Below are 23,889 nucleotides of genomic sequence, written 5' to 3'. Positions count from 1 at the left end.
AGCCCGACGATAAGCAGTCAATAAACATTAACCTCGCCGTGCCAGAAAAGAAACATTATCTCTTTTTTCCTACTGTCTGCAAAGCTTTGGTCACATCCAATGGTTCATATCTCGCAGACGAACATCCCAAGTTTCACATAATCCTGACCTGTGAGTCCACTCCCCAGCCAGAGTGCAAGAGGGAGGGTCCTCCCATCCTGGAATTTCTTCCACCTTGGCTTCAGTTACCTTTCGTTTGAATAGGAAAGGCATCTCCTTAATCGAATCCTGCTCACAGCGCCAATTATGTTAGGAGAGGTTCGGGGATTCGATCGGAGACGTAAAAGACACTTTCCACTCCAAACAAATGGACTGAAGGTATATTTTATTATATAGAGGATAGTAAAGGCGATAGTCTGCAAACAGATCCAAATAGGTCAAATATTAAGAGGGAAAAAACATCAGCCCGACTGGAAAGGGAAAACACCCACATCGGCTGAAGAGAAATGACACAAATCAACCGGAAAGAGAAACACCAGGTTGACCGAAAAGAGAACACATCAGATCAATTACTTCATATCAAATCAATTACTTCACATCAAATCAAAAACTCACAATATCCACGCCCCACTGCCGGGAGAGTCCTGTCAATCGACGCGGCTGGGCAAGGATCACACGTCCTGGGCAAGGTGTCCCTTCCACAGGTGGAACTCTCTCTGGGTCTCAGTTTCCAGCAGTTTTTATACCATCAGTAATTTTCAGAGTAAGCAATTACAGAGTTTGCAGAGCAAGCATTTAGTGTTCCCATGCACAAAATGGTTATCAGTGGCGTACGTGCACTGAGCCCCCTGGCTAACGTCCCAGCCCAGTAGTTGTGTACGTGCATTGTTCTCTTTGGTTATCGTCCCAGCCCGGCATAGATGGCCAGTCCATCCCGTGCTACGACGCTCCAAGAGCCTTGAAATGTTACAACCTGCAACTCCCTCCGTGAGAGAAGGGCCAGTTCCCGGGAAAAGGCCAGTTCCCACCACACAGAAAGCAGCTTTTATATTTCTTTTTGTGCTGGTGGCTGTAGGTCAATGGAGCGGCCAAACATGGCTGCACTCATGTCAAGACACCTTCTTGCAACCATCCAAGAGCAATGGGGAGAATAAGAAACAAAAATACAAATTCCAATCTCAGAGAAACAATGAACTAGCTAAATCTTCAAACCAGAATTCAGGTGGAAGCGCTGCCGAAAGTAGTGGAGGCCTAGCAGAGGTGCATGTGGAAGGAAGGGTAGCAAGGTCATTGCTACGGCAGATCTCAAAAAGAGCCAGCACAATACATGTCCCAAGGGTAAGGGCATACCATGGGGCGCAAAAGCCACTTCAGGGCCTGTCCCAGGTGTTTGAGATGGGAGAAATGAGCAGGCAGAGGGGCAGGCAGAAGCTTCCTGGACCTGGTTTGGCTCTGAGAAGCAGAAGAAATGGGGTGAATGACAATTAGAGAGGGAAGCCATTGCATGAGGCAGTCTCTGTCCGGGGTGGCAAGGTAAAGGAAGGACTTTACATTTAATGAAAAACTCTACAAGTAAGTAAGGAGTTGGATGACTTCAATAGAATAATTAACATGGTAGATCTGATATTATCAAACATACCTTAGTTTCAAATACCCAGAGAAAATTCACAAAAGTTGGCTATGTATTAGGCTACAAAGAAAGCTTCATTAAGTTGGAAAAAATAGAACTAATACATATGTCATTCTGTGATCATTAGGTAATATAACTAAACATTACATTAAAACTCGGGAAAAAATGTCCTTATCACCTGAATATTTTTTATTGTTATCTTTTATTTTATTATTATTATTTTTGTGAGGAAGATCAGCCCTGAGCTAACATCTGTGCTAATCCTCCTCTTTTTGCTAAGGAAGACCAGCTCTGAGCTAACATCTATTGCCAATCCTCCTCCTTTTTTTTTCCCCCCAAAGCCCCAGTAGATAGTTGTATGTCATAGTTGCACATCCTTCTAGTTGCTGTATGTGGGATGTGGCCTCAGCATGGCCGGAGAAGCGGTGCGTCAATGCGCGCCCGGGATCCGAACCCGGGCCGCCAGTAGTGGAGCGCGTGCACTTAACCGCTAAGCCACGGGGCTGGCCCCTGTTGTTCTCTTTTAAAAGAAACTCTTGAATCAATAAAGAAATACAAATCAAAATGAAGAATATTTAGAAAATAATAATAAAAATCACAACATATCGGAATCTAAGAGATACAGCTGAAACAGTATGAAATGTATTTGGCCTTAATAAAAAATCAAAATAAAATAAGTAAGCACCCAACTCAAGAAATTAAAGAATAACAAAATCAACCTGAGAGGCAGAAGAAATAAATTAATAGTTACAATCATAAATTAAGTTAGAAAACAAAAAACAGTAAAACTAATAGATGAAATGGGAATAGATGGATGCTTCTTTAATATGATAAAATATATTTATGGTTTTGTTTTGTTTGTGAGGAAGATCAGCCCTGAGCTAATATCCAATGCCAATTCTCCTCTTTTTGCTGAGGAAGATTGGCCCTGGGCTATCATCCGTGCCCATCTTCCTCTATATGGGACGCTGCCACAGCATGGTTTGACAAGCAGTGCCTCCATGCGCGCCTGGGATCCAAACCTGCGAACCCCGGGCCGCCGAAGCGGAGTGCGTGCACTTAACCGCTGCGCCACTGGGCCGGCCCCTAAAATATAGTTGTGTTCACCCAAAAGTCAACATCAAGATTTAGGGGGAAATAAAGATACACTCCCATTAAAGTAAAGAATTTTAAGATCTTTAGTTAAAGATGGTCACAGGTGTCTGTGTCACTGTGGAGCCGTGCCTCTCCACTGCCTGCTGGACTGCGTGTGCTCCCTCCTCACTCCGCAGCCAGCAATAAGCATGCCCCCCTCACACCCTCTGCGTATGGCCCACCTGCCAGCTCCCAGCCCTTCCTATAGTCTTTCAGAGGACACAGGCAATACTTTAAGACCCCTTACAGAAGGAGAAAAGATATTCACTATTATTTAACTAGTTCTAGATGTTCAAACAACTTAATTAGACAAGAGAAAGTAATTAGAAATGGAAAAAAAGAAGTTAAAACTATCATTAATTGAAGATCTCTACCTGGAAAAATGCAAAAAATCATCTGAAAAAAGAAAGTATAAACAGTAAGTGAATTCAGTGGGAGGCTGGATACAGTCCTGAGGCCCTAACAGAGCACCGGGTTTCTTAAGAACCTGTCAGGAATCTACTGGCAAGTCAACTCTATCAGGTCCCTTCTGTAATAGAGGGTATGGTGATTCATACATTCCAGAAGAAACACTGATTCTGTATTTGGGTTTTCTTTCCCAGCAGGTCATGCCTCTGACTATTTCACCATCCCTGGAATTACTGACTTTGCATAACACAGGGTGGTCCAGACAAAATCGGGTCTAACCAAGAAACTCACTTATCAGTGAAAGAAATTGACAGTTGGCAAGCCATGGGCCATCATCATATTTCCCATCCACCAGAAGCAGTTGGCCGTATAGAACAATGAAATGGTGTTCTGAAAACAGATCTGGCAGTATCCAGGAGACCACACCTGTGACGCTGGGACACTTGCTTGTAGAAAGTGATACGTGATCTCAAACAGTGACTAAAATGCAGTGTCAATATAGAGGTCAGCCAATATAGACGTCCAGAAACCAAGGGCTGGGGTGTGTGTGTGGCGGGGGGGTGGTTGGCAGCTCTCACTATTACTTTTTCTCTCTAAAAATATTTGCTTTCCATCCCCCAAGTCACTCATGCTCTGTGGACTTAACTGTCCAAGGGCCAGGTGTTTCACTAAGGAACCCAGTGAGGGTTCCACCTGGCCATTCAGGACTCCCACTAGGGCAATGGCCAAAAAGCGTGTTCCTGTGCTGGCTGCGCTCCCCCTGATTATGAAGGGGAAATAGGGTTGTTATTCCCTGATAGGGCCTGGGAGAGGCAGAGGTGGTTGCCTCCTTGCACCACCACACCCAGTGGCACAAATTAACAGCAAACTGTCACAATCTACATGAATGTTCTAATTTTCCTCCCCAACTATTGTAGGCATCAGGGTTTGGTGGTAGCTAAGTCTACCAATTTGTTCAAGGTTTTCGGATGATAAGAAATAACCCTTGGCTAACAAGAAACTATAGGAGGAATGGGCAGCACTCGGAAACTGTGAACTCTGACCCTTAGAAGGAACATTTAAAGTGGTCTGAGATGTCACATCTGCCTATCTGGATGTGACTTGCTGTTGCCTCCTTTTAGGGATGGTGAAGTGCATTTGTGGCTGTGATAACTGGAGAGGTGGAACAAAGTACACATTGGGGTGCCCAGGGCTTAGTTCTGAGCCCTCTTCTCTGTCTACATGCTGTGCATAAGCAACCTCATCCAGTCCTGTGGCTTTAAATAACTTCTGTATACTGATGACTTCTAAACCTTTCCAGCTCTAGCCTCACCTGCAAATCCAGCCTATATATCCTACCTGCCTATTTGATCCACTCATTAGAGGCCTCACGAGGATCTCAAATCAACATGTCCAAAGAAAAACTACTGATTTCTGGCTATCAAGCATCCCCTAACCTGCTCCTGCTACAGTCTCCCTTTTTTCAATAAATATAACCATAAGTTACCCAATTGCTCAAAACAAAAATCTAGAACTGCCCTTTCCAATATGATAGCCACTAACCACATGTGGCTATTTAAATTTAAATTTAAATTAATTAAATAAATACAAATTTTTATTTTAATAAAAAATAAACTAAAATAAATACAAAAATATAAAAATAAAATAAATATTAAAATAAAATAAATATAAATATATGAAATAAATAAAATAAATAAAAATTTATAAAATAAAAAAATAATAATAATAAAAATTTCAAGTTCTCAGTTTTACTAACCACCTTTCAGGTGCTCAATAGCCACCTCTAGCTAGTAGCTACCATATTGGACAGTCAGGTACAGAACATTTCCATCATCACAGAGAATTATATTGACAGCGCTTCTCTAGAGAGGTTGCCATTGATTCCTCTTTCCCTCACCTCCCACGTGTAATCCATTAACAAATCCTATAAATTTTACCTCCAAAACATTTCCTGAATCAATCCATTTCTCTCCAACCCGTTCCTACCACCCTGGTCTATGCCACCATCACCTTTCACCTGGACTGCCAAACTCACTTCTTAATTGCCTTAGTTCCAGTCTTCCCCACCTATAACCATATCCCCTATACTAGACAGAATGATTTTTTTCAAAGCTGAAAATCAGATCCTGTCCTTCCCCTGCTACAATCCTTCCAGTGGCTTCTGTGGCAGGGACTGTGGTTTTATCCTAATATCCTTTCTCTCCTTCCACCTCAGTAATAGAACCTCTGAAGTTTAGGGGAGCACATAAAAGCCCAAAATAAAGAATCCATTTTCCAGAGTCCCTCTTTGCACTTGGTCGTGTGACTGAGTTCTGACCAGTGAGAGCCAATGAGGTTGGGTGCAGTCTCCGGGCATATCCTGAAAAAGAGCAGGCTCTTCCCGCTGCTGTCACAGCCATGATGGCTGAGGCTGGAATAGCTGATGAGGTGAACTAGGGAGTGGAGGTAATGCACTGTGGAGCAACAAGATAGAAGGAGCGTGGGTCCCTGACATCATGGAGCAACCCACCAGCCCTGGAACACCTACCTACACTTTTACATGAGAGAGAAATAAACTTCATCTTGTTTAAGCTCCAATTATTTGAGGTTTTCTATTAGAGTGGGGACCTAATTCTAAGTAATACAGCTTCCCATCACACTCAGAAGAAAATCCAAATTCCTTACCAAAGTCTGGAAGGTTCTACATGATCAGGTCCCGCTCCAGTATAAGTGCCTCCACTCCCCTCACTCACCATGCTCCAGTCACTCTGACTTTCTTTTTTGCCACTTCACCACACCAAGCTTCTTCATGCTTTAGGGCCTTTGCACTTGCTTTCCCCTCTGCCTGGGTTGCTCCTCCTCAGATCTCCTCGTGGCTGACTCCTATTCAGGTCTCAGCTTAAATATCACTGCTTTAGAGACCATTCCCCTGCCCAATCTAAAACACCCAACAAGTCCCTCTCTTGTACAATACCTTATTTTAATTTTCTGCATAGAATTTAACACTAACTGATGGCTCTTAACTTGTTTATTGTCTGCCTCCCCCTATTAAAATGTAAGCTCCATGAGGATAGGAAATACAGAAATACTGCTGTATTTCCAGTGTCTAGAACAGTGCCTGAAACCTAATAGACACTCAAATAAGTAATTGTCAAATGAATGATCAAATACTATTTCAGGAATAAAGTGGTGGTTAACAGCAGGGTTTCTAAAGTCAGACGACCCGGATGAGAATCCTGGCTGGGCCACGTACCAGTTGCATTGTACAGTTGTATAACTTAAGACTCTCTGTAAAATGAGATGACCCATGGCATAGGGTAGAAGTAAATGCAATGGCATTTATGAAGTACTCCCTCTCCTTCTCCCTCCTTCCTCTGAGACCTCCCTTCTTTCCTCCCTCCCCTGGGCCCCTCAAATTGTCACTTCTCTTCTGCTTTGCGTGCCTCTCTGCACAGTCTAGCTGAGACCAGGCCTTTCAAATTTGGCGGGAATTAACCTCACGATTTGGAAGGACCAGAGCTGCGCAAGCGCAGGACACCTACTTTTTCTCGCGCGCTAACTTTGCAGCCTCGACAGCCTATCAGAGTTAGCGTCAGAGCCCGAGTTCCGAGGACTCACCAATCGCATCCGGGAGGCGGGCCGCCGTGGAGGCAGTGGCGAGAGGGGGCGGGGACAAGGAGAGGGCACGCACAGCTCTCGCGGCCAGGGTTTCTGCGGGCCAATGGGAGAGGCCTGAGGTCTGAAGGCAATGGGGCGTGGCGTTGGCGGCTCCCGCAACCCGGGGCTGTCCAATGTCGGGCCAATCAGAGTGAGAAGGTGGGAGGAGACTAGCCAATCAGCGTGCAGGATAGGCGAGGCAGGGGGTTGAGGAGACTCGCGCGGACGCCACCGGCTCCTGAGCTTCTGTCAGGGGAGCCCGGCGTGCGGAGGCGGCTGAGGAGGCGGGAAGGCGGCAGTGGTTGAAGGGGCGATTGCTGATTGCGGGGAGGAGGTCCGAGAGAGTGGGCAGCCATGGTGATGGCGGCGAAGAAGGGCCCAAGCCCTGGTGGCGGTGTCGGCGGGGGAAAGGCGGAGGCGGAGGCGGCCTCGGAGGTGTGGTGTCGCCGGGTGCGGGAGCTGGGCGGCTGCAGCCAGGCCGGGAACCGCCACTGCTTCGAGTGCGCCCAGCGCGGGGTCACCTACGTGGATATCACCGTGGGCAGCTTCGTCTGCACCACCTGCTCTGGTCTCCTGTGAGTGGACCGGCGCGGGGGCAGGGCTGGGAAGGAGCGGCACAGAGCCGGCGTGGGGGACAGCGGGGACCTGGGGCGCAGGGACAGAGCCGAGGTGGGGGGCGGCGGGGACGCCGGGGACGCGCCGGATGTGGCGAGAGGCCCGTGTGCTGCAGAGGTGTCATGGGGAAGGCACAGGGGCAGGGGAGACAGGACGCACTTGAGGTCGCGTCGCAGGGGAAAGGAAGGACAGCGGACAGGAATGGAGAAACTCCCTAAGGGAGGCGAACTGAAAGTGGGGAGAATTGAAGGGGTCTGGGGGGCGGCGGGTGGGGTAGAGATTTAAAGGGCCAGAGAATGACATACACCAGGAAAGGGAACTTCACGTAGGTGGAGGGCAAAAGAAAAGAGATAGGGCAAGCTGGGCTCAAGATGAAGGTGTACCTTTCTTCCCTCTGGCTTTTGCCTATCCTGGAGTGTGAGATGGAGAAACCAACTTGAAATAGGTAAGTTAACCCAGGTTGATGCATAGAGATAGCAGCAGGTAAAGTAAACATGTTCCAGTGTTTAGGTGCAGATCCTGATCTTGCAGGGCTCTGGAAGGCAACCCAGAGGTGGATTTCTTACAAATCTGAGATGAGAGCTGATGGGTTGCCCTGTTAGAGAGCTTAACTTTTCCAAAGGTTTGGGGATCTGGATGCACCATCCTTAAGTGTAATAATCTACATCTTTAAGCTCCTAGTTGCCATGGCTGGATCCTGGTAGTAGCATCCTGCAACTCATTCTAAATTTGGGGGAGTTTTGTTGTATAATCTGTAGTGCTACGCTTGGCGCTGGCACTGTATTTGGTCATGCCTGAGCTAATTCAGAGCCACAGTTCTAGCCCAGATTTCTGATTATATAGTAGTAAGGGTTTTTTTACCCCCTTAGGGAATTATTTGGCTAGCTGCATGATTAACATTTGAGACCAGGCCTGTGTCCCTATTTTTTATAAATTTATCAAGGGATTTATTTTTACTTTTTTAGTATTATTTTAATACATTGGTTTGTTTGGTTTGTTTTTAACAAGGAGCGCTTTCCTTGTTTCTTCTTACACTTTTAGGAGCTGAGGAGGGAGCAGTATTGTTCTTACATGACAGATGGGAGAACAGAAGCAAATGGAGGTTTAATAACTTATCCAATGCCAACTGGGGTTGCTGTTTTCAGCATTTGTTGTTTGATGTTAGTTATGATCATGGCAGACCAGAAATGAAGAACCGAGTCTCCTAAGATACAGTTGAGGATTATTTCTCTATTCGGTTTTTACCTCCTCTGCCAAACTTCTATGTTCTAAGCAACCTTACTTGTGTGTTGTGAGGATGGACTTAACTTTGGTCTAAGTAAAAGCCATTATGGCTCTTGGAATAATGATTCCAAACTGGAATGTGTCAAACATCAAGATGGAATCTCAAATGAAGCAAAAAGATAGACATGAGACTGGGACAAGCACTCTGAGGAGAGCAGGAGCAAAATTTAGGACTATTTATGGCACAAAGTAGAAAGAGAGCAGATTCCTGAAGATCCTGTCATAAAAAGGAAAATCTGATTATAGAGTCTAAAGAGAAGTAAAGGGAAGCAGGGGGATAAAATTGATGGTATATCAGAGTCTAGGTCATAGGACGAAAATGTTAGGAAACAGTGTTAATTCATTCCCATGGTTAGCTGTGATGGGATGAAAGATAAAACATGGAATAAATGAGAAGTTCTGACATCATTATCATTATTTTGTGGATCTTGGTTTAAAGTCTCCCATAAATAACTTGTCCCTGCTATAATGAATATCCCTCAATCAGGACAGAAGGAGGGCCAAGGGATCTGGGACACACTAAAAACCTGGTTTCTTTTGCTGGAAAGTTAGCTCCTTAAATAGCAGTGCACAATTTGCAGAACTTTACTACTTTCCCCTGTGGTCATTATTGTTATTCTCATTAATGAAAAATCAAACACCTGTGATCTGGGCAGACACTAGGTGGAGATAACTATGGCCTGTGCATTGATTAGTTTAATAGAGAAGTACCCCAAGAGACCTGGCTCTGTCTGGGGTGTATGTACGTCATATTGGGGGCTTAGCTCCTTAGGAACTTAAGTTCCCATGAGACCAAGTAGGAGGAATCTTTTTTCAGTTTCAGAAGATTCTAGAAAGGACATTTTGCCTTGTGTTTTGGTAAAGATTATGAGAATCACTCAGAGTGATTCTTGAGGTGCTAGACTTTAGGGAACACATTTTGGTGGTTGGGAAATAAGAAGCTAGGCCAAAACTTTGTTAGCAGGAAGTGAGAGGAGAGTGAAGGATCAAGAGGCTGGGCCAATAAATGAAGCTGAGCTGAAGGCATGTTGAGATTATAAAGTGAGAATATCAGAAGAAACTCTGCAAGAAAGCTGGGGTTTCCCTGGCTGTGCCTGTCTGCGTGGGTTCTGCTGGTACTTCTCATTTGCTAATTGGAGTTCTAATTAGCATGGACTAGGGCAAGGCAAATAAAGCTTTTAAAGAGATCTTAAAGTATTACCTGTGTCCTCCGATGGACTGTGGGAAGGGCTGGGAGCTGGCAGGTGGGCCATAGGCAGAATGTGTGAGGGGGGCATGCTTATTGCTGGCTGCAGAGTGAGGAGGGGGCACAGTGACACAGACACCTGTGAACATCTTAAATCCACACGGTTGATTACCCATAGAATAGGATTTTGTGTTGTTGGGAAGTAAAAATTGTGGTAGGCCAAGAGACTGCACATTCATTCAGTCAGTCGACAAATATTTATTGAGTGCCTGTCAAGCCCCAGATGCTGTTTTAGGCACTGGAGATATGACAGTGAACAAAATTGACAAAGCACCCATCTTCATGTAGCTTACATCCTAATGGAGGCCATGGACTCTAAATAAATCATTAAATATATAATTGCAGGTAGTGATAAATGCTGTGAAGTAAAATAAAGCTCAGCATGGGCTAGAGAGTGAAGGGAACTCATATTGAGGTGTGATGATGAAAAGAGAAGAAATATTCTTTGTTAAAATGAAGAGGATATTGAGGGGGAAAAATTGAAGTATGGTACTTAGTACCATAGCCAGAAAAAGGAGACAGAAGGACTGGCTTTATTTTGAAAGCCGGTTTTCTGTTGAGTGTGTTACAAATATGTCTGCCTCTTAGGGGGATGGAGTGTTCCGGAGGCAGTGAGCAGAATTACCAGAGTTCCCAGCTGGCTGGATTGGCTGATGCAGCAAAATTGACTGTTCCAGCCAAAGTTGAATTTCCCAAGATATGAAGAAAAATTCAGATTTTAATATTGGTGGGTGGGTATGACTGTGCCTTCATCCCTACATGTGTGAACTCATTCTCACTCTCTCTTTTTTAATGAGAAGTATTTTCTCAGCTGTAGCAAAAACCCACAGCGTTGGTGTGAGGGCGTGGAAGAGAAGCCACTGCTTTCTGACGTTTCTAAATATACATACATGCTGCCACAATTGTAGGTCCCGAATTTGACCTAGTTTGATTCATTTGGTTTTCTTTCAAAAGCTTATTTCCTTAACCTGGATATAGATCCTTTTAATTTCCCCAATAAAAACATGTGCTTGTTTGTTTAGTTATGTTTCCAACTCTTCCACTGGAGGATGAATCTGCCATTTGAAGCTAGGGTGGTAAAGATTGTTGCTAAAAAGGATTTATTGCCAAAGCAGTGCCTTAAATGTTCTTTCTTATTTTGGTTTGCTTGGATGCCTCAAAGGATCCAAGGATTTCTTTCTTTAGAAGGAAAATAGATGTTGAGGCCTGAGATCTCATGACATCAGGGATGGGCACTACCTTTGACACCCAAATTGTTCAGCAAAGTATGTGACAGGCTTCCATGACCCCGCTGTTTGGGTCCATCTTTTAGTCCGTGGTCCTTCAGGTCTCAGTAGTGGATACTTGTCTCTTCTCCTTCTGCACAGCTTTACTCTGATAATGGGACTAAGTCAGGATTAAGGTGGACAGAGCTCTGGGCTGGGTGTCAAGCAATGTGCTTGACAGCTCTTTATTTGTGACAAGTTCCTACCCGCCTTGTGCCTTAGTTTCCCCGTCTGGCTTGCTAGTAGCAGTTCCTAGTTGAAGTACTTTTATCTCCTTGGAAGGAAAGGTGTAGTATGTTATTCAATAATTCAGTACTTTTCCATCTGTCTGGGCTGGAGAAGTAGACATGTCCCTTGCCCTTATTTTAGTCCCATCCCTCCATCCCCTCCCACCTCACCTTTCATATTCACCTCTGCCCAGCAGAGGTGGACAGAGTCTCACTAAATTACAGACTTAGGCACTTTATCTTACAGGGCCCTTAGACAACTTGAAAAGCCCCTAAGAAAATAATTAATTACCGAAGGAATGAGAAGAAAGGAAAAAAATGTTAAAGGATTGATATTGAGCCTGATGAGGAGGACAGCTGTAATATCAGGATTCTACGTGGCTCTATATGAGAGGACAGCTGTTTGTCATTGTCACTGAGGAAGAACTGCAGGAAACGGGTTGAAGCAGGGGAATTTAGATTAGGAGGAAGTTTCCTAAAATTAGTGAAATTGACCCTGGAGCAGGATAATAGGGGAGCCTTCCAGTTGGGGACTGTTAAGAGTCTGTAATAGAGACTCTTTTTGGTGATGTTTGGGTTCAAAATAAGAGCTAAACTGGGTTAGCTGAACGCAGCTCAGAGGCAGAGGAGTGGAATCCCAGGAGCAAAGAAACACAGTCTGAGCTGTATGAATTTAAACACAAATATTCAGAGGTAAGGAATTCCCAAGTCCAAATTTGGCACAAATGAAAGAACTTTGGTGCTGGGTGGAACTGTTTTTTTCCATTGTTGACCTGGCAGAACCTTCTTATCTGAGCAGCTGAGCAGGTTTGAGGCTTTTATGAAGCAAGATAGAATCAAAATAGGGGCCAGTTTGAGGGTGTGACCACAGAGAAACAAAAGGTATGGTATTTGTAGAAATAGTAGTATGCTTAATAGAACCTGAGGGAGAAGAGGGAGAGGCAAAGAGAGAGAGAGAACTGGGCAGACTTTAGGATCTCTGCACGTGGCTTCACTTGCCAAGCAATTCATCGTACTTCAAAGAGTGATTCAGAGTACTTCAAATGCCGTTTAGGTGCCCTGTGAAAAAGATATCATGACTCTGCTGAAGGCTTGGGTCCTAGGAATGTACTTGCCTTCATTTGGAAAAACTTGCCCTATTCTGGGCAAATAAATTTATCTTTACATTTCCCCAGCACCTCCTGGTTAGAAATAACAGAATGGATTTGCTGTGATAACTGGAGGCAGTGCCTCCTAGCTCTCACTTCTTTTGGGGAGAACCTGAGAGTTATGTTGGGGAGGCTGGATGCAAGTTGGAGAGTTAGGTCTGTTTAATTCCAGGCCAGTGACTCATATCTGGCCCATTGCACGACCCTGGTATGTACCCAGCAAAAGCAACACTCCTAGAGGAGAAGGGCTCTTGTTTCTAAATTGCTTCTCTCAGCAGCAGTGGTCTCTGTGATTCAGAAGCAAATGCTCTGACTCATAGGCCATGTAACTAGGCCGTCTTTTTGGGCTGCAGAGTGTTGCCTTGTCAAGAATTCTCCCTGCCCCCAAACTGTGGTTCTGGTTTTACATAATCCAGCCTACAGACATCAAGGTCAGAGCAGTGCTTTTTGTACTGTGCTACGGAAACATCCTGTTCCATCAGATTCATTTGGCCCAAAGACCTAAATCACTTATTTTCTCTGCCTTCCCTTCATCCTACTCCACCGCCCCCCAAAAAAACTTCCAGTCCAAGTTCAGCTGTAGGAAGTTCTGTTTTTCTAAGCATCCCCTCTAGATTGATGTGTGGGTCAAGTCTCTCCCCCTCCGCCTACAAGGAAGCACACCTCCCTGTTTACACTTTGCTAGCAGTTCCTGCTTGTCCTTTCAGGAAATGTCAATGACCTTTTTGTGATAGGCTTAGAATCTGTTTTTCTAGTGTAAACATAATATGTTTTACTTTTCCCATAACCATTTCTCTTCCTTCCCCCACTGCTGCATCCTGGTGCCACATTCTCCCTGATCCTTCTGTGCGCCTAAATGGCACTCTATTTCACTGAGAAGGTCCCTGGGTCCATCTTGTAAGCAAGTGCCTGGTGATCGAGGACTAGGTCCTATAATTTTTGTATCCCCCAAAGTGCCTACCACAATGCCTTGTATTTTGGCAAAGTAAATATTTGTTAGTGGCAAATGAAGAAGAGGACTGAGGACATGGGGACAGAGAGGTCTGCTCTGGCTAGACCTCCAAAAGGCATGGCATTCTGAGGAAGAAGAGCCTAGTGGTTAAAGGGAGAAAAGGCAAGGGAAAAAGTATAAAAGCAGGCTGTCTGGACTTCAAAACTAAACATAACCAAGCCATTAGTAGGGGAGGCTTTAGGAGAGAAAACTGAAATACCTCTGAAATATGATCAGAAGAGAGTCTTCAGGGCAGATCAGGTTGAAGAGCTATTGTTTGACATGTAGTAACAAAGCCTTGCTTTTGGTTTTCCCTGCTCTTATCTTTCCTTGGGGCATCAATCCTCTTTGATATTGCTTGTCTTTTAAAGGGGTATCTTGAGACCCTTTACTTAAAAGTCTAGCAGCAGAATTGCTAAAAACGCCCTCAATTGTAGCCTCCAGTGTCCTGTGCTTTGTTAGAATCCCATGATCGGTCATTTATCATCCAGAAGGGCTGCTGTCCTTCACTGTTCCCTCTGCGCTGTGTCAATTGCCTCCGGCCCCCGCGGCCTTCACTTACACTAACGCAGCCTTCACTTACACTAACACATACTCTGCCCTACTTCCAGGCTTGGCAGGGTACCTTTATTCTGCGTGTGCGCCTGTAAGCGCGAATATGTGTTTTCCCCACTTTCCTCTGGGGTTTCCATTTGGTAAATTTTGTCTCTTCCTTCTCCCTTTGCTTTCCTGAGGGCGTCACCTAGGGCCCTATTCTAGAGTTACTTTTATTTTCACATCTTGATTTGCCCATTTTTCCCAGGGGCATAAACATCTAACGAGGCCGCAGCAGTTGAGACTGTCTTTCCTGCATGTGCCTGTGGTCTTTCACTCCTGGTCCCAGGGTCTAGTTTCTTTGTTTTGGTTCAGCCAGTTTTGTTTTCATCTGATGAGGGCAGTAGGTCTAGACCAGAGTAAAACTTAAGGTGTAAAGAAAAGGGAACCTATGGAACCCTGCCTGGCTTAGCTCCAAGTTTCCCCTGCTAGAACACTCCGGAGGGCAGTGAGTGGGGGCAAGGAAGGGACAAGGAAGACTTCTCTGCTGTAATCTCCACAGGGCTTCTGTGGGCAGAGCTGGACTCCCAGGGAGTTAACAGAACACACAGAGCTGGCACAAAAGCATCACTACAGGATATATATTCCTGACTCATGTCAATCTCACATCTCATAGTTGAACCTGACTTCCTCCTGCTTCACTGAAAGATCTAGAAATGAGAAAGTCTAGAATATTTCTTTTTCCAGAGATCTCTTCCTGAAAGAGAGGGACCCTTGCATCCCTACCCCCACTCCAGCCTTCTGTGTGGACGAGAGGAGGAACAGCCAGCCAAGGGACCCTGGGTTTTGTCTCCAAGTCTCATCTTTGTTAGTGTAATCAGGAATAGTCATGGGCCTTCATTTTTGACTTTCCTCATGCTTGAGGGATTTGTGTCTTCATGGGCTCTGGAACCTTGAGGATGTGCTGTCTGTCAAAACAATGAGAAAGCGGGAAATGGGAAGTGGTTGCACCTCTGAGTTCCCAGAAGTACCCCTCAGCCTGAGCACTGAACTCTTGGGGTCTGAGCCAAAGTAGAAGATGCTTCTGGATGGGCAGGCTCTGCCATCCTCTCCAGAACAACTGGGATCACAATATGTTCCTGACTCTGTCCTTCCTGTCTCTCATTAGAAGCCTCCAAATATTCTTGCTTCCCTTCTTCCCTTGAATTAGGAAGTTGCTTCAGGCAGGGAATTCTACCTGAGCTTAATTGATGCGTTGTTTTACCCTTTCTCCCTCCCGCTCCTCCCGTGAACAAGACCTGCAGTGCTAACTGCATTATACTTCTTTCTATTTCTCTCCCACAGGAGAGGCCTGAACCCCCCACATCGAGTCAAGTCCATCTCCATGACAACTTTCACTGAGCCTGAAGTTGTATTCCTGCAGTCCCGTGGGAATGAGGTGAGCTGCCACTGACAGAGTGGTTACATGCTGGAGTTGCCCTATCTGCCTGCAGAGCTTTGCCTCAAGATTATAGAAAAACCCTACAGTTTTCTTTTTTGGTCAAGTGTCTCTTATTTTTTTAGCATGTCAGATTTCTTGTCTCATGTATATTTGTATATTCACGGACTCTTAGTTACACAAATTGTGGTTTGTCTAGGCCCCGTGTTGGAGGAATCAGGGGAAGGAGCAAAATCCGTGTAGGGGGTGGCCCCTGGGCACTCGAGGGGTAAAACGGGTAGAGCGCCAGTTGATGAGCATTCAGAGTTGACTGGGCCCACCCCTCTGAGTAAGATCTCCTGGAGCCAGTTCTGCTGACCCGAGCATGAGCAACCCAGGTTAAGTCCATGTCATTTACTTGAAAGTGAGTTAAACTCCTTCCCAGCTAAATCTGCTGGTGGGAAGTTGCCATCCTTGGTGTTAGCAGTACCCCTAGCTTACGGTGATTGGCTTACCTGGGGGTACAAATGAGGGCCTCTGGAGGGTTTTCTGGAAGTCGCAGCTCTGAACATTGTCCCTGACCCCACCCCCATCCAAATTTAGTTCCCCATAATTCTCATGGCCCTCTATTTTCTTTTGCAAGACGTGCCACAATATGTAATTATAAATTTATTTTTACTTATCTAAGGCATGACCTTCCATTAGATGATCAGCTCTGTGAGGACAAGGATCATGTCTCTTTTGTAGGTCTACCCAGATCCTCACACTGGGTCCACGCTCAATAAATAGTGATTGATGAAGAAATTGGAAGTGGGATCATTGCCATCTCATGCTTTCTGCTTCAACTCCTCTGTCACCTGACTCCATTCCTTTAGGTTTGCAGGAAGATTTGGCTGGGTCTTTTTGATGCTCGGACATCTTTAATACCAGATTCCAGGGATCCTCAGAAGGTGAAGGAGTTTCTCCAGGAGAAATATGAGAAGAAGAGATGGTAAGGAGGAGGAAAGAGATTGCTGTGGAGACATGTGTCCACGGCATACCGCCTCTGACAGTCAGTTTGCAGAGTTGAATTAGGGCTTCTCTCAAAGGCTAGACTTGGGCTGAGTCTGTTCCATTCCGATTCAGTTAGTGCTAAATTCTGATTTCAAAATAATAAAGCTACGTGAAAGGACAACTTGTTTTTGAACACTAACCTTGCAGATTTGATATCCCCTCTTTTGGGAAAGTGATTGGAGGGGGAGTTAGGCCTGTGGGACTGTGGGTTAGTTTTTATAGCTCAGCTGATTTCAGGTATGGAGAGAGGTGTCTAGAAGCACCTATCCTATAGCTTTACGCCTTTAAGACATCGTTTCGTTCATGATTTATATGTATTCTGTTTTCCTGATGATGAAAACAGCATCTCAGTTCTCTCTTGCCTTTTTTCTCCCCAGGTGTCACTTCCTATTGTTTGATCTCTAGGGTGTGTGCAAGGGCGGGGGGTGCCTGGACGGTAACTATAGGGTGGGGAAGAGAATGCAGAGAGCAAGGAGATTGATGTAGAGAAAACAGCATTTTTGAGTCCCTCCTGGGGGTGTCCTCAGGATAAAGAAGATACTTCCAGAGTAGGGACCACATACACGGTAATGGAAGAGGGTTTTATCAGAAGTAGCAGGAGCTGGCAGGATAGGTTGTGAGCACTCAGAAGATGAGGTGGCAGAAACTTTTTCTATGGGACAGAGAAAGAGGAATCTGAAGAAACACCCAGGAAGTAAAAAGAGGGACCTTGAGTAGGAAGTTGGAAAATAAGATCGCCTATCTGTCCGCATTTTGCAGGTCTTATTACTTGAAACCCAGATGGTTTGACGTGTCAGAAAGCAGAGGGAGAGAGGAGGGAAAAATAGACACAAGCCAGAGCAAACTGAACATTCCTGCAGAAAAAAATGAGCATCTGACAGTAAAGGGGAAGCTCAAGAAAGACAGAACTTTTCTAAATTGCTAAATTCTCTTTAATTCAAAAAAGAGAATTAGTAGGGAAAAATGAGAAAGGACTTTGACTGCTGTAACCTATGTTTTCCCAAACACCTAAGTTGAGCCTGGGCCGAGGTTTTACCCCTGTCCTTTCAGCCTAACTATTCTTTCTCAAAGGTACGTCCCCCCAGACCAAGTCAAGGGGCCCGCTTATACCAAAGGCAGTGCCCCCACCCCTATCCAGGGCTCCATCCCAGAAGGGAAGCCCCTGAGAACGCTTCTGGGGGATCCTGTGCCATCTCTCTCAGCTGCTGCCTCCAGCTCGAGCCAGGTAACTCTCAGATCTGCCCTTCAAGATTATTTTGGGATTTGGGAGACAGGGCTATTAGTTTCCTAAATCAAGTCCCCTGGACTTAGCATACAGCAGGACAGGAGGTGTGAGTTGGTTACCTATGTCTTGCATCTGTCACCTTGGACTCGTATCTTTTGGAAGAAAAAACCCAACAGGAAGTGGTATTTAGGGAAGTCAGAGTATCATCTTCAAACCTGACCTTTCCTCCAAGGAAACACAGAAGGGACTGAGACACTGCTTCAAGCACCTAGGAAAGATGAGGAGGTGACCGCTCCACGGGGACTGTTGGGCGACATCCCTGTATATCTCATGGTTGCCTTGACTGATAGGCTCTCAAATGTGTGGTTCTGGGAGCTGGTATACTGAGAAGATGGAGGAATTAGGTATGAGAGGGGCTAAGGCAACTTCTGCCCAGAAAGCCTTTCGGTTGAGGGCAGTTTATCCCTCTCTTCTCTCTCTACTTGCCTCTCTGGGGGCAGCCTGGGGAGCCACGCAGGGGCCTGGTCATGTCTGGGATTCCAAGTGCTCTATGTAATGCCTTCTCCTCCAAGTCTGTCAGTCAGTCTCAGGCTCGGACATCCCAGCCCCGGAGCTCTCAGCCACCCCCTCACTCCTCGGTCAAGAAAGCCAGTACTGACCTGCTGGCTGACATTGGTGGAGACCCCTTCGCTGCTCCCCAGGTGGCACCAGCTTTTGCTGCATTCCCAGCCTTTGGGGGTAAGTGGGACTTGGGATGAGAACCTTCCTACAACATATATAACCCATAACACAAGGCGTTCACTCCCTTGGGGTGAGAAAGTTTCATGTGGCTCTCTCTCTCTTCACACAAATGAACATGAGGGTAATTCTGAAGCATCAAGGCTAGGAGGGTTGGGGTCAAGTGAGTACGGCCAGGATTATGTTTGGGAGTTTGACCATAAAGCATTACGGTTGGGGGCTCCTAGTCCTTCCTTTTAGAACACTGGAAATAGCCCTTTTATTTCTTTCTCTCTCTATTAAAATGGGGGCAGGGGGATTATCATGTGTTCCATTTCCCCTGCCCTCTCCCCAAAGATCAGCAATAGCCAAGGGAAGGTTGAATAAAGTGGTATCTAGTTTCCCTTTTTCCTTTTCAAGACCCTTCTCCCATGCAAAAAGTTTTGTTTCACATGACTCTGCCCAAACTAGGCCCTGACAAAAATGTTGATACCTCATAGAGCAAGGATAAAAGATGGTAGGGGTTGAACTTGGAGGCTTCTGAGATCCCCTTTCCCCTGCATGTTCTGGCTCTCTGCCCTAGGCCCCTGCCATATCCCTCTGAAGAGGACCCTGTGGAAAGGCAGATGTCCCATCGGCTGGCCTTTGGCCTTTAGAATTTGTGTATATTATATAGATTACCTATACATTGTATACATATAAGCTTTGTATTCCCTCCACCTCTAGGTCAGACACCTTCCCATGGGGGCTTTGCCAACTTCGATGCCTTTGGCGGTAGCCCCAGCTCCTCTGCGTTTGGAAGCATTCCTCCAGCTGGCCAAGCCCCGTTCCAGACCCAGCAAGCACCCCCAGGTGAACTCTGCCCTACCGCTCTCCTTTCTCTCTTGCACTGCCTCCAGCTGTCCACCTCCATACATCACCCTTCATTCACATCTGCACCAACCTAAGGAACTGTGAAAGGAAACAAAAGACAAAGAGAAGAAGCTCCAGGAAAGGATGAAGGGAGTCTGATGAGATTCTGTCAGGAAGAGGGGGCTCTATTGTTCTATTTTTCACATAAGGAAAGTGGCTAAAATTGTAGTATGAGTTGTGTGGGTTGTGCGCTAGATTTCTGACTGGGAAGTATGGGAGACCTAAGTCCTAGACAAATTGAGAACAGCCCTGACCTTTTCTCTAGAGTGCTCTGATTGTCTGTGTTGTATACTGCCCAAAAGGCAAGGCCTGGTCAGAGTCCAAGGTAGTCTGCTGAAGTCCTCACCCCTCCCTCTTAGCAGAAGCCTGTAAACTCGATGTTGTGTTGGTTCTGTTGTGCAGTTGAAAGAGAGTCTAAAGGCCACCTTAAAGCATTCAGTTCCTAAGCTCCCAGACATCGAGTCTTCACCGCCTTTGGGCTGCCCCTCTTCATTTGGACTTTCTGGAAGCAAGGGAAAACAGCTGGAGCGCTGTCAAGACCATATGTCTGGGGAAAGCCAGTGACTTACTCTCTCTCTTTCTCCCTTCCCCCACCTGCCCGCCCTTTCCCTGCTCCACCCTCACTGCCAGCCAGTCGGATGCTCACTGGAAGTTACAGCTTTGGTAAGTTATCCTTCCCACCCCACAGCTTACCCAAGGTAGGAGCCTATGGGAGGTCCTCTGATCCTAGAGTTTGGAGGTCTGGAAGGAATCCTTCAAGTTTAGCCATTTTATAGATGAGGCAGAGGGGCAGAGCTCAGCCCAGAGCCCAAACTTCCTGACTCTCCCTCTGCCTACAGCCTTCCCACCGTGCCACTGTGAACTGGTTGGTTAGTTTTGTTTTTATTTTATTTTAATTTTTTTCGAATGGGACAAAAAGAAGCATTTTATATTGCTAAAAGTTAAAATTCACAAAGAAGTTCTCACATCATGAACTTAAAGTAACTGATAGGGTAGCCTTGAAATTCATAAAGCAAAAGCTTTTAGACACAATGAAAAGCTAATAAACCAATGGACAGGAAGACTATAATAGATTCTCTCACAAGATTAATAGATAAAGTACATAGACAAGTAAGGAAGAAAGTGGACGATTTGAGTAACACTTTAACAAGTTTGACATAAGAAATATAAGTAGAACTTTGTGACAAAAAGTCAGAATATATATGATTTTCGAACATATTGCCCTTTTATGATTTGACCACATACTAGAAAACAAAATCTCCATAAATTCTAACAAGTAGAAATTGCATAGGTCACGTTCTATATGATAAAAGATGTCCTAATCAAAACTGTCCTAAAAGATGTCCCAAAACAATGTTTCACGTCCTTAAAGGCATGAAACAGAGAGGGAGAAGATCATTACAACGTGGAAAACAGACAAAAAGCTAATAGGCATAATGTGTTTTTTAAACTCCTATAAATAAGAAAGAAAGAAGAGAATAATGGACAAGGGATACAAGCAGATAATACCCAGAAAAAAATATGAAAATGTCCTCAACCTGACTAATCAGGGAAAATGCAAAGTAGGAGAAGAGAATAATTGTGCACATTAAATTCACACAAATTGTACAGATTGATAAAGGCCAGTATTATGTGGGGAAATGGGCCCTTTGGTATGCTGTTGGCAAGAATGTAGATTGGTACAAGAATATTCAATTTAGCGAGAGGAAAGTGTTTCTGGGAACAGGAAAGTGAAAGGAAACAGCCTATACAAAGTGGTTATAAATTGGGCCATTCAGAAATGCATTTCTAGCCCTACCAATTGCCTTAATGAGAGAGGTTAAAGGGCCACCCTTTATAGGAGAGAAGGAAGGCGCCAGCTCTGGAGCATCCCAGGCTGAATCTGGGATGAAGCTTTTGTCCAGTGTCTGGTTATCTCAAAAAGCAGACAGTCTGCAGCCAGACCCAGAGCCCAACAGCATTTATAAGGCTCTTGCCATTGCTAGGAGCGTCCACATGTTAGTCTCCGTGAGGGAGGAGAGAACTCCATTTTGCAGTTGAGGAAACTGACTCAACTTCTCCAGTGACTTGGCCAAAATCGAATAGCTGATAAGTGGCAGATCCCATTCACTTTCCACCACACCATGATCACGAGGGTGTTTCTTTGTGACATAAAGAACTACTGGGTATGAAGTAGGGAGATTTTGGTGAGAGGTGGGTGTCTCTTCTGACAGCCTGGTTGTATTTTTATATTTCTGAGGGGGAGTATGGAGAAGGGAGGTTTCTAAAACTGCAGTTTCCCCTGAAGCTGTTATAAGGCATGTATACCCGCCCAGCTGTGTGGAGTGAGGCTCTGGAATTGTAGAAGAAGCGGACAAGAGCACAGGTATTCCTCGCTGGCCTCCTTTCTGAGAATGTGCTGTCTGCAGGGTGCCGCCCCCACCGGAGCAAAGGCTGGCTCTGCCCTCTAGTGTTGGAAGGAGGCACACAGCACTCACTGCCTGCAGACAGGAGGACAGTCCTTCTCCCAGCCTGGAAGGGCTGAGGACCTGCTCATCACTGAGAGGAGCTCCCCGGCATGAAGGCCCAGAGCAGGACAGCAGAGTCTGACCTAAGTGAGGACAGGGAGCTGTGTTTGCTTGGAAATTCCATATACCCCGAGTCAGTCAGGAGAGGGAAAGGCTGGAGGCCTGAAATCAGAAGATCCACACCACCCTGCTGGCTTTCCAGCCTTCCTTACATTCTGTGGATTGGAGAGGATTGAAGAGCAAGTGTACGTGTGCAGTGGCATTCAGGCCTAGTGCTTGTTCCTCTAGAAAGCCCAGGAGTTGGGGAGGGCGAGAGGCCGAGGAGAGCACTGTCTTTTAAGTGCTGGCACTCAAGAAGCAGCCATCTTTGGAACCTCGCAGCAGGCAGGCCCTGGGCTCCTGTCTTCCCTGCTGGATTCTCGGCTTCTCCAGGTTAGCGCCGGTCACTGTCGGTTCTGCTCGGGGCCTAGCACAGAGAAGATACCCTTAAAAACGGGTTTTAGATAAATAACAGCCTAACCCTTTAGAAAAGGAAGAGCATGGGGCCAGCCCCGTGGCTTACCAGTTAAGTGCGTGCTCCGCTACTGGCGGCCCGGTTTCAGATCCCGGGCGCGTACCGACGCACCACTTCTCCGGCCATGCTGAGGCCGCGTCCCACATACAGCAACTAGAAGGATGTGCAACTATGACACACAACTATCTACTGGGGCTTTGGGGGGAAAAAAAAAAGGAGGAGGATTGGCAATAGATGTTAGCTCAGAGCCGGTCTTCCTCAGCAAAAAAGAGGAGGATTAGCATGGGTGTTAGCTCAGGGCTGATCTTCCTGACAAAAAAAAAAAAAGAAAGAAAGAAAAGGAAGAGCATGGAGATTCAAAATACAGTTCTGGGGCATTCATAAAAATGCCCAAAACTTTACTGACAAGAAGCCAGGCTGAGATTTGAGGGGCCAGGGAGCAGTGTGGATTTGAGAACCCAGCCTGGCTTTGCTGTTGCCTTCGCTGCCTCGTGACTTTGGCCTTCCCTTTCCCTCCTTCTTCTTCTCTCTCTGAGAAAGAAAAGGATCTTCTCTTGGGAGAAGATCCTCCCATCCTCATCCTTTCCCACTTTCTGCGGGGTTTTGTCCCATCAGCTTTCTTATCTGAATTTCACCTCCACTTTCTCCACCTCTGCTGGCATATTCCCTTTTTCCCACAAATATGCTTCAAGTTGCCCAACCTGCAAAATATTCCTGCAGCCTTACCCCTGCTCCTCTCTGTTGTCTCACCTCCTTCCACAGCCCTGCCTCTGGGAAGAGGAGCCTATGGCCTTCACTTACTCATTTTTTATTGTTTTCTCTTTTTTTTTTTTTTTACACATTTTATGGCATAATATACATATTGTTCTGCTCCTTGAATTTTTTTTAATTTAACAGCACTGTTAGACTTTTTTTTACCAGTACATTAAGAGCTTCCTCATTCCTTTTTTATAGCTGCACAATAGTCCAACTTATGTATATATCATAATTTATTTAATGAGTCCCCTGTTGAAGACTATTTAGGATGTTCCAGTCTTTTGCTATTAAACAATGCTGCAGTTAATAACAGTGTATATGTCATGTTTTGCACATTTGCAAGTTATATCTGTAAGAAAATTTCTGGCAGTTGAATTGGTCTATTGGGGACACAGTTGTTGCAGAAATAAACAAAAATATCTCACTACAAATATGTCGAGTGCTAGGAAGGGAAAACACAAGGTGCTGTGAGAGGAAAACCAGGATCGAATTCACATTGTGGGTCAGGGAAGGCCCATTGGAAGACATGGTTCTGTTAAGCCTGGAGGGTGGGTAGGAACTGGCAGGCCAAGGCCATGGGTGGGGCCTCTTGTTCAAAGCGGAAGCAGAGCATGTGGGAAGGCCAGAGTTGAGGGTCCAGGGGAGGGCCTTGGTCACTTGTGTTTATCATCTGAGTCAGCCATCATGCGTT

The 23,889-nt window shown here is 45.6% G+C and overlaps 1 protein-coding gene across 6 annotated transcripts in view; it reads left to right on the top strand.

The window, feature by feature from the left end:
* The window catches only part of AGFG2 (ArfGAP with FG repeats 2), a 34,169-nt gene that overhangs the window by 5,118 nt on the left and 5,162 nt on the right, over window positions 1-23,889 (top strand). For 2 of the 6 annotated variants that reach the window (XM_058569141.1, XM_058569142.1), the window contains exons 1-7: window positions 6,952-7,362; window positions 15,442-15,535; window positions 16,390-16,505; window positions 17,639-17,792; window positions 18,365-18,530; window positions 19,236-19,361; window positions 20,052-20,084. In XM_058569141.1, coding sequence (XP_058425124.1) covers window positions 7,142-7,362; window positions 15,442-15,535; window positions 16,390-16,505; window positions 17,639-17,792; window positions 18,365-18,530; window positions 19,236-19,361; window positions 20,052-20,084 — 910 coding nt within the window. In that variant the 5' untranslated portion in view covers window positions 6,952-7,141. Of the gene's footprint in view, window positions 1-6,951; window positions 7,363-15,441; window positions 15,536-16,389; window positions 16,506-17,638; window positions 17,793-18,364; window positions 18,531-19,235; window positions 19,362-20,051; window positions 20,085-23,889 lie in introns of those variants that run through there. The other 4 variants (XM_058569139.1, XM_058569138.1, XM_058569143.1 and 1 more) reach the window with 4 other exon arrangements.

This window comes from Diceros bicornis, chromosome 26 (assembly GCF_020826845.1).
Source record: "Diceros bicornis minor isolate mBicDic1 chromosome 26, mDicBic1.mat.cur, whole genome shotgun sequence".
In the NCBI taxonomy this organism is placed as follows: domain Eukaryota; kingdom Metazoa; phylum Chordata; class Mammalia; order Perissodactyla; family Rhinocerotidae; genus Diceros; species Diceros bicornis.
The sequence above is the reverse complement of the archived record's forward strand: the minus strand, read 5'-3'. Positions and strand labels throughout refer to the sequence as shown.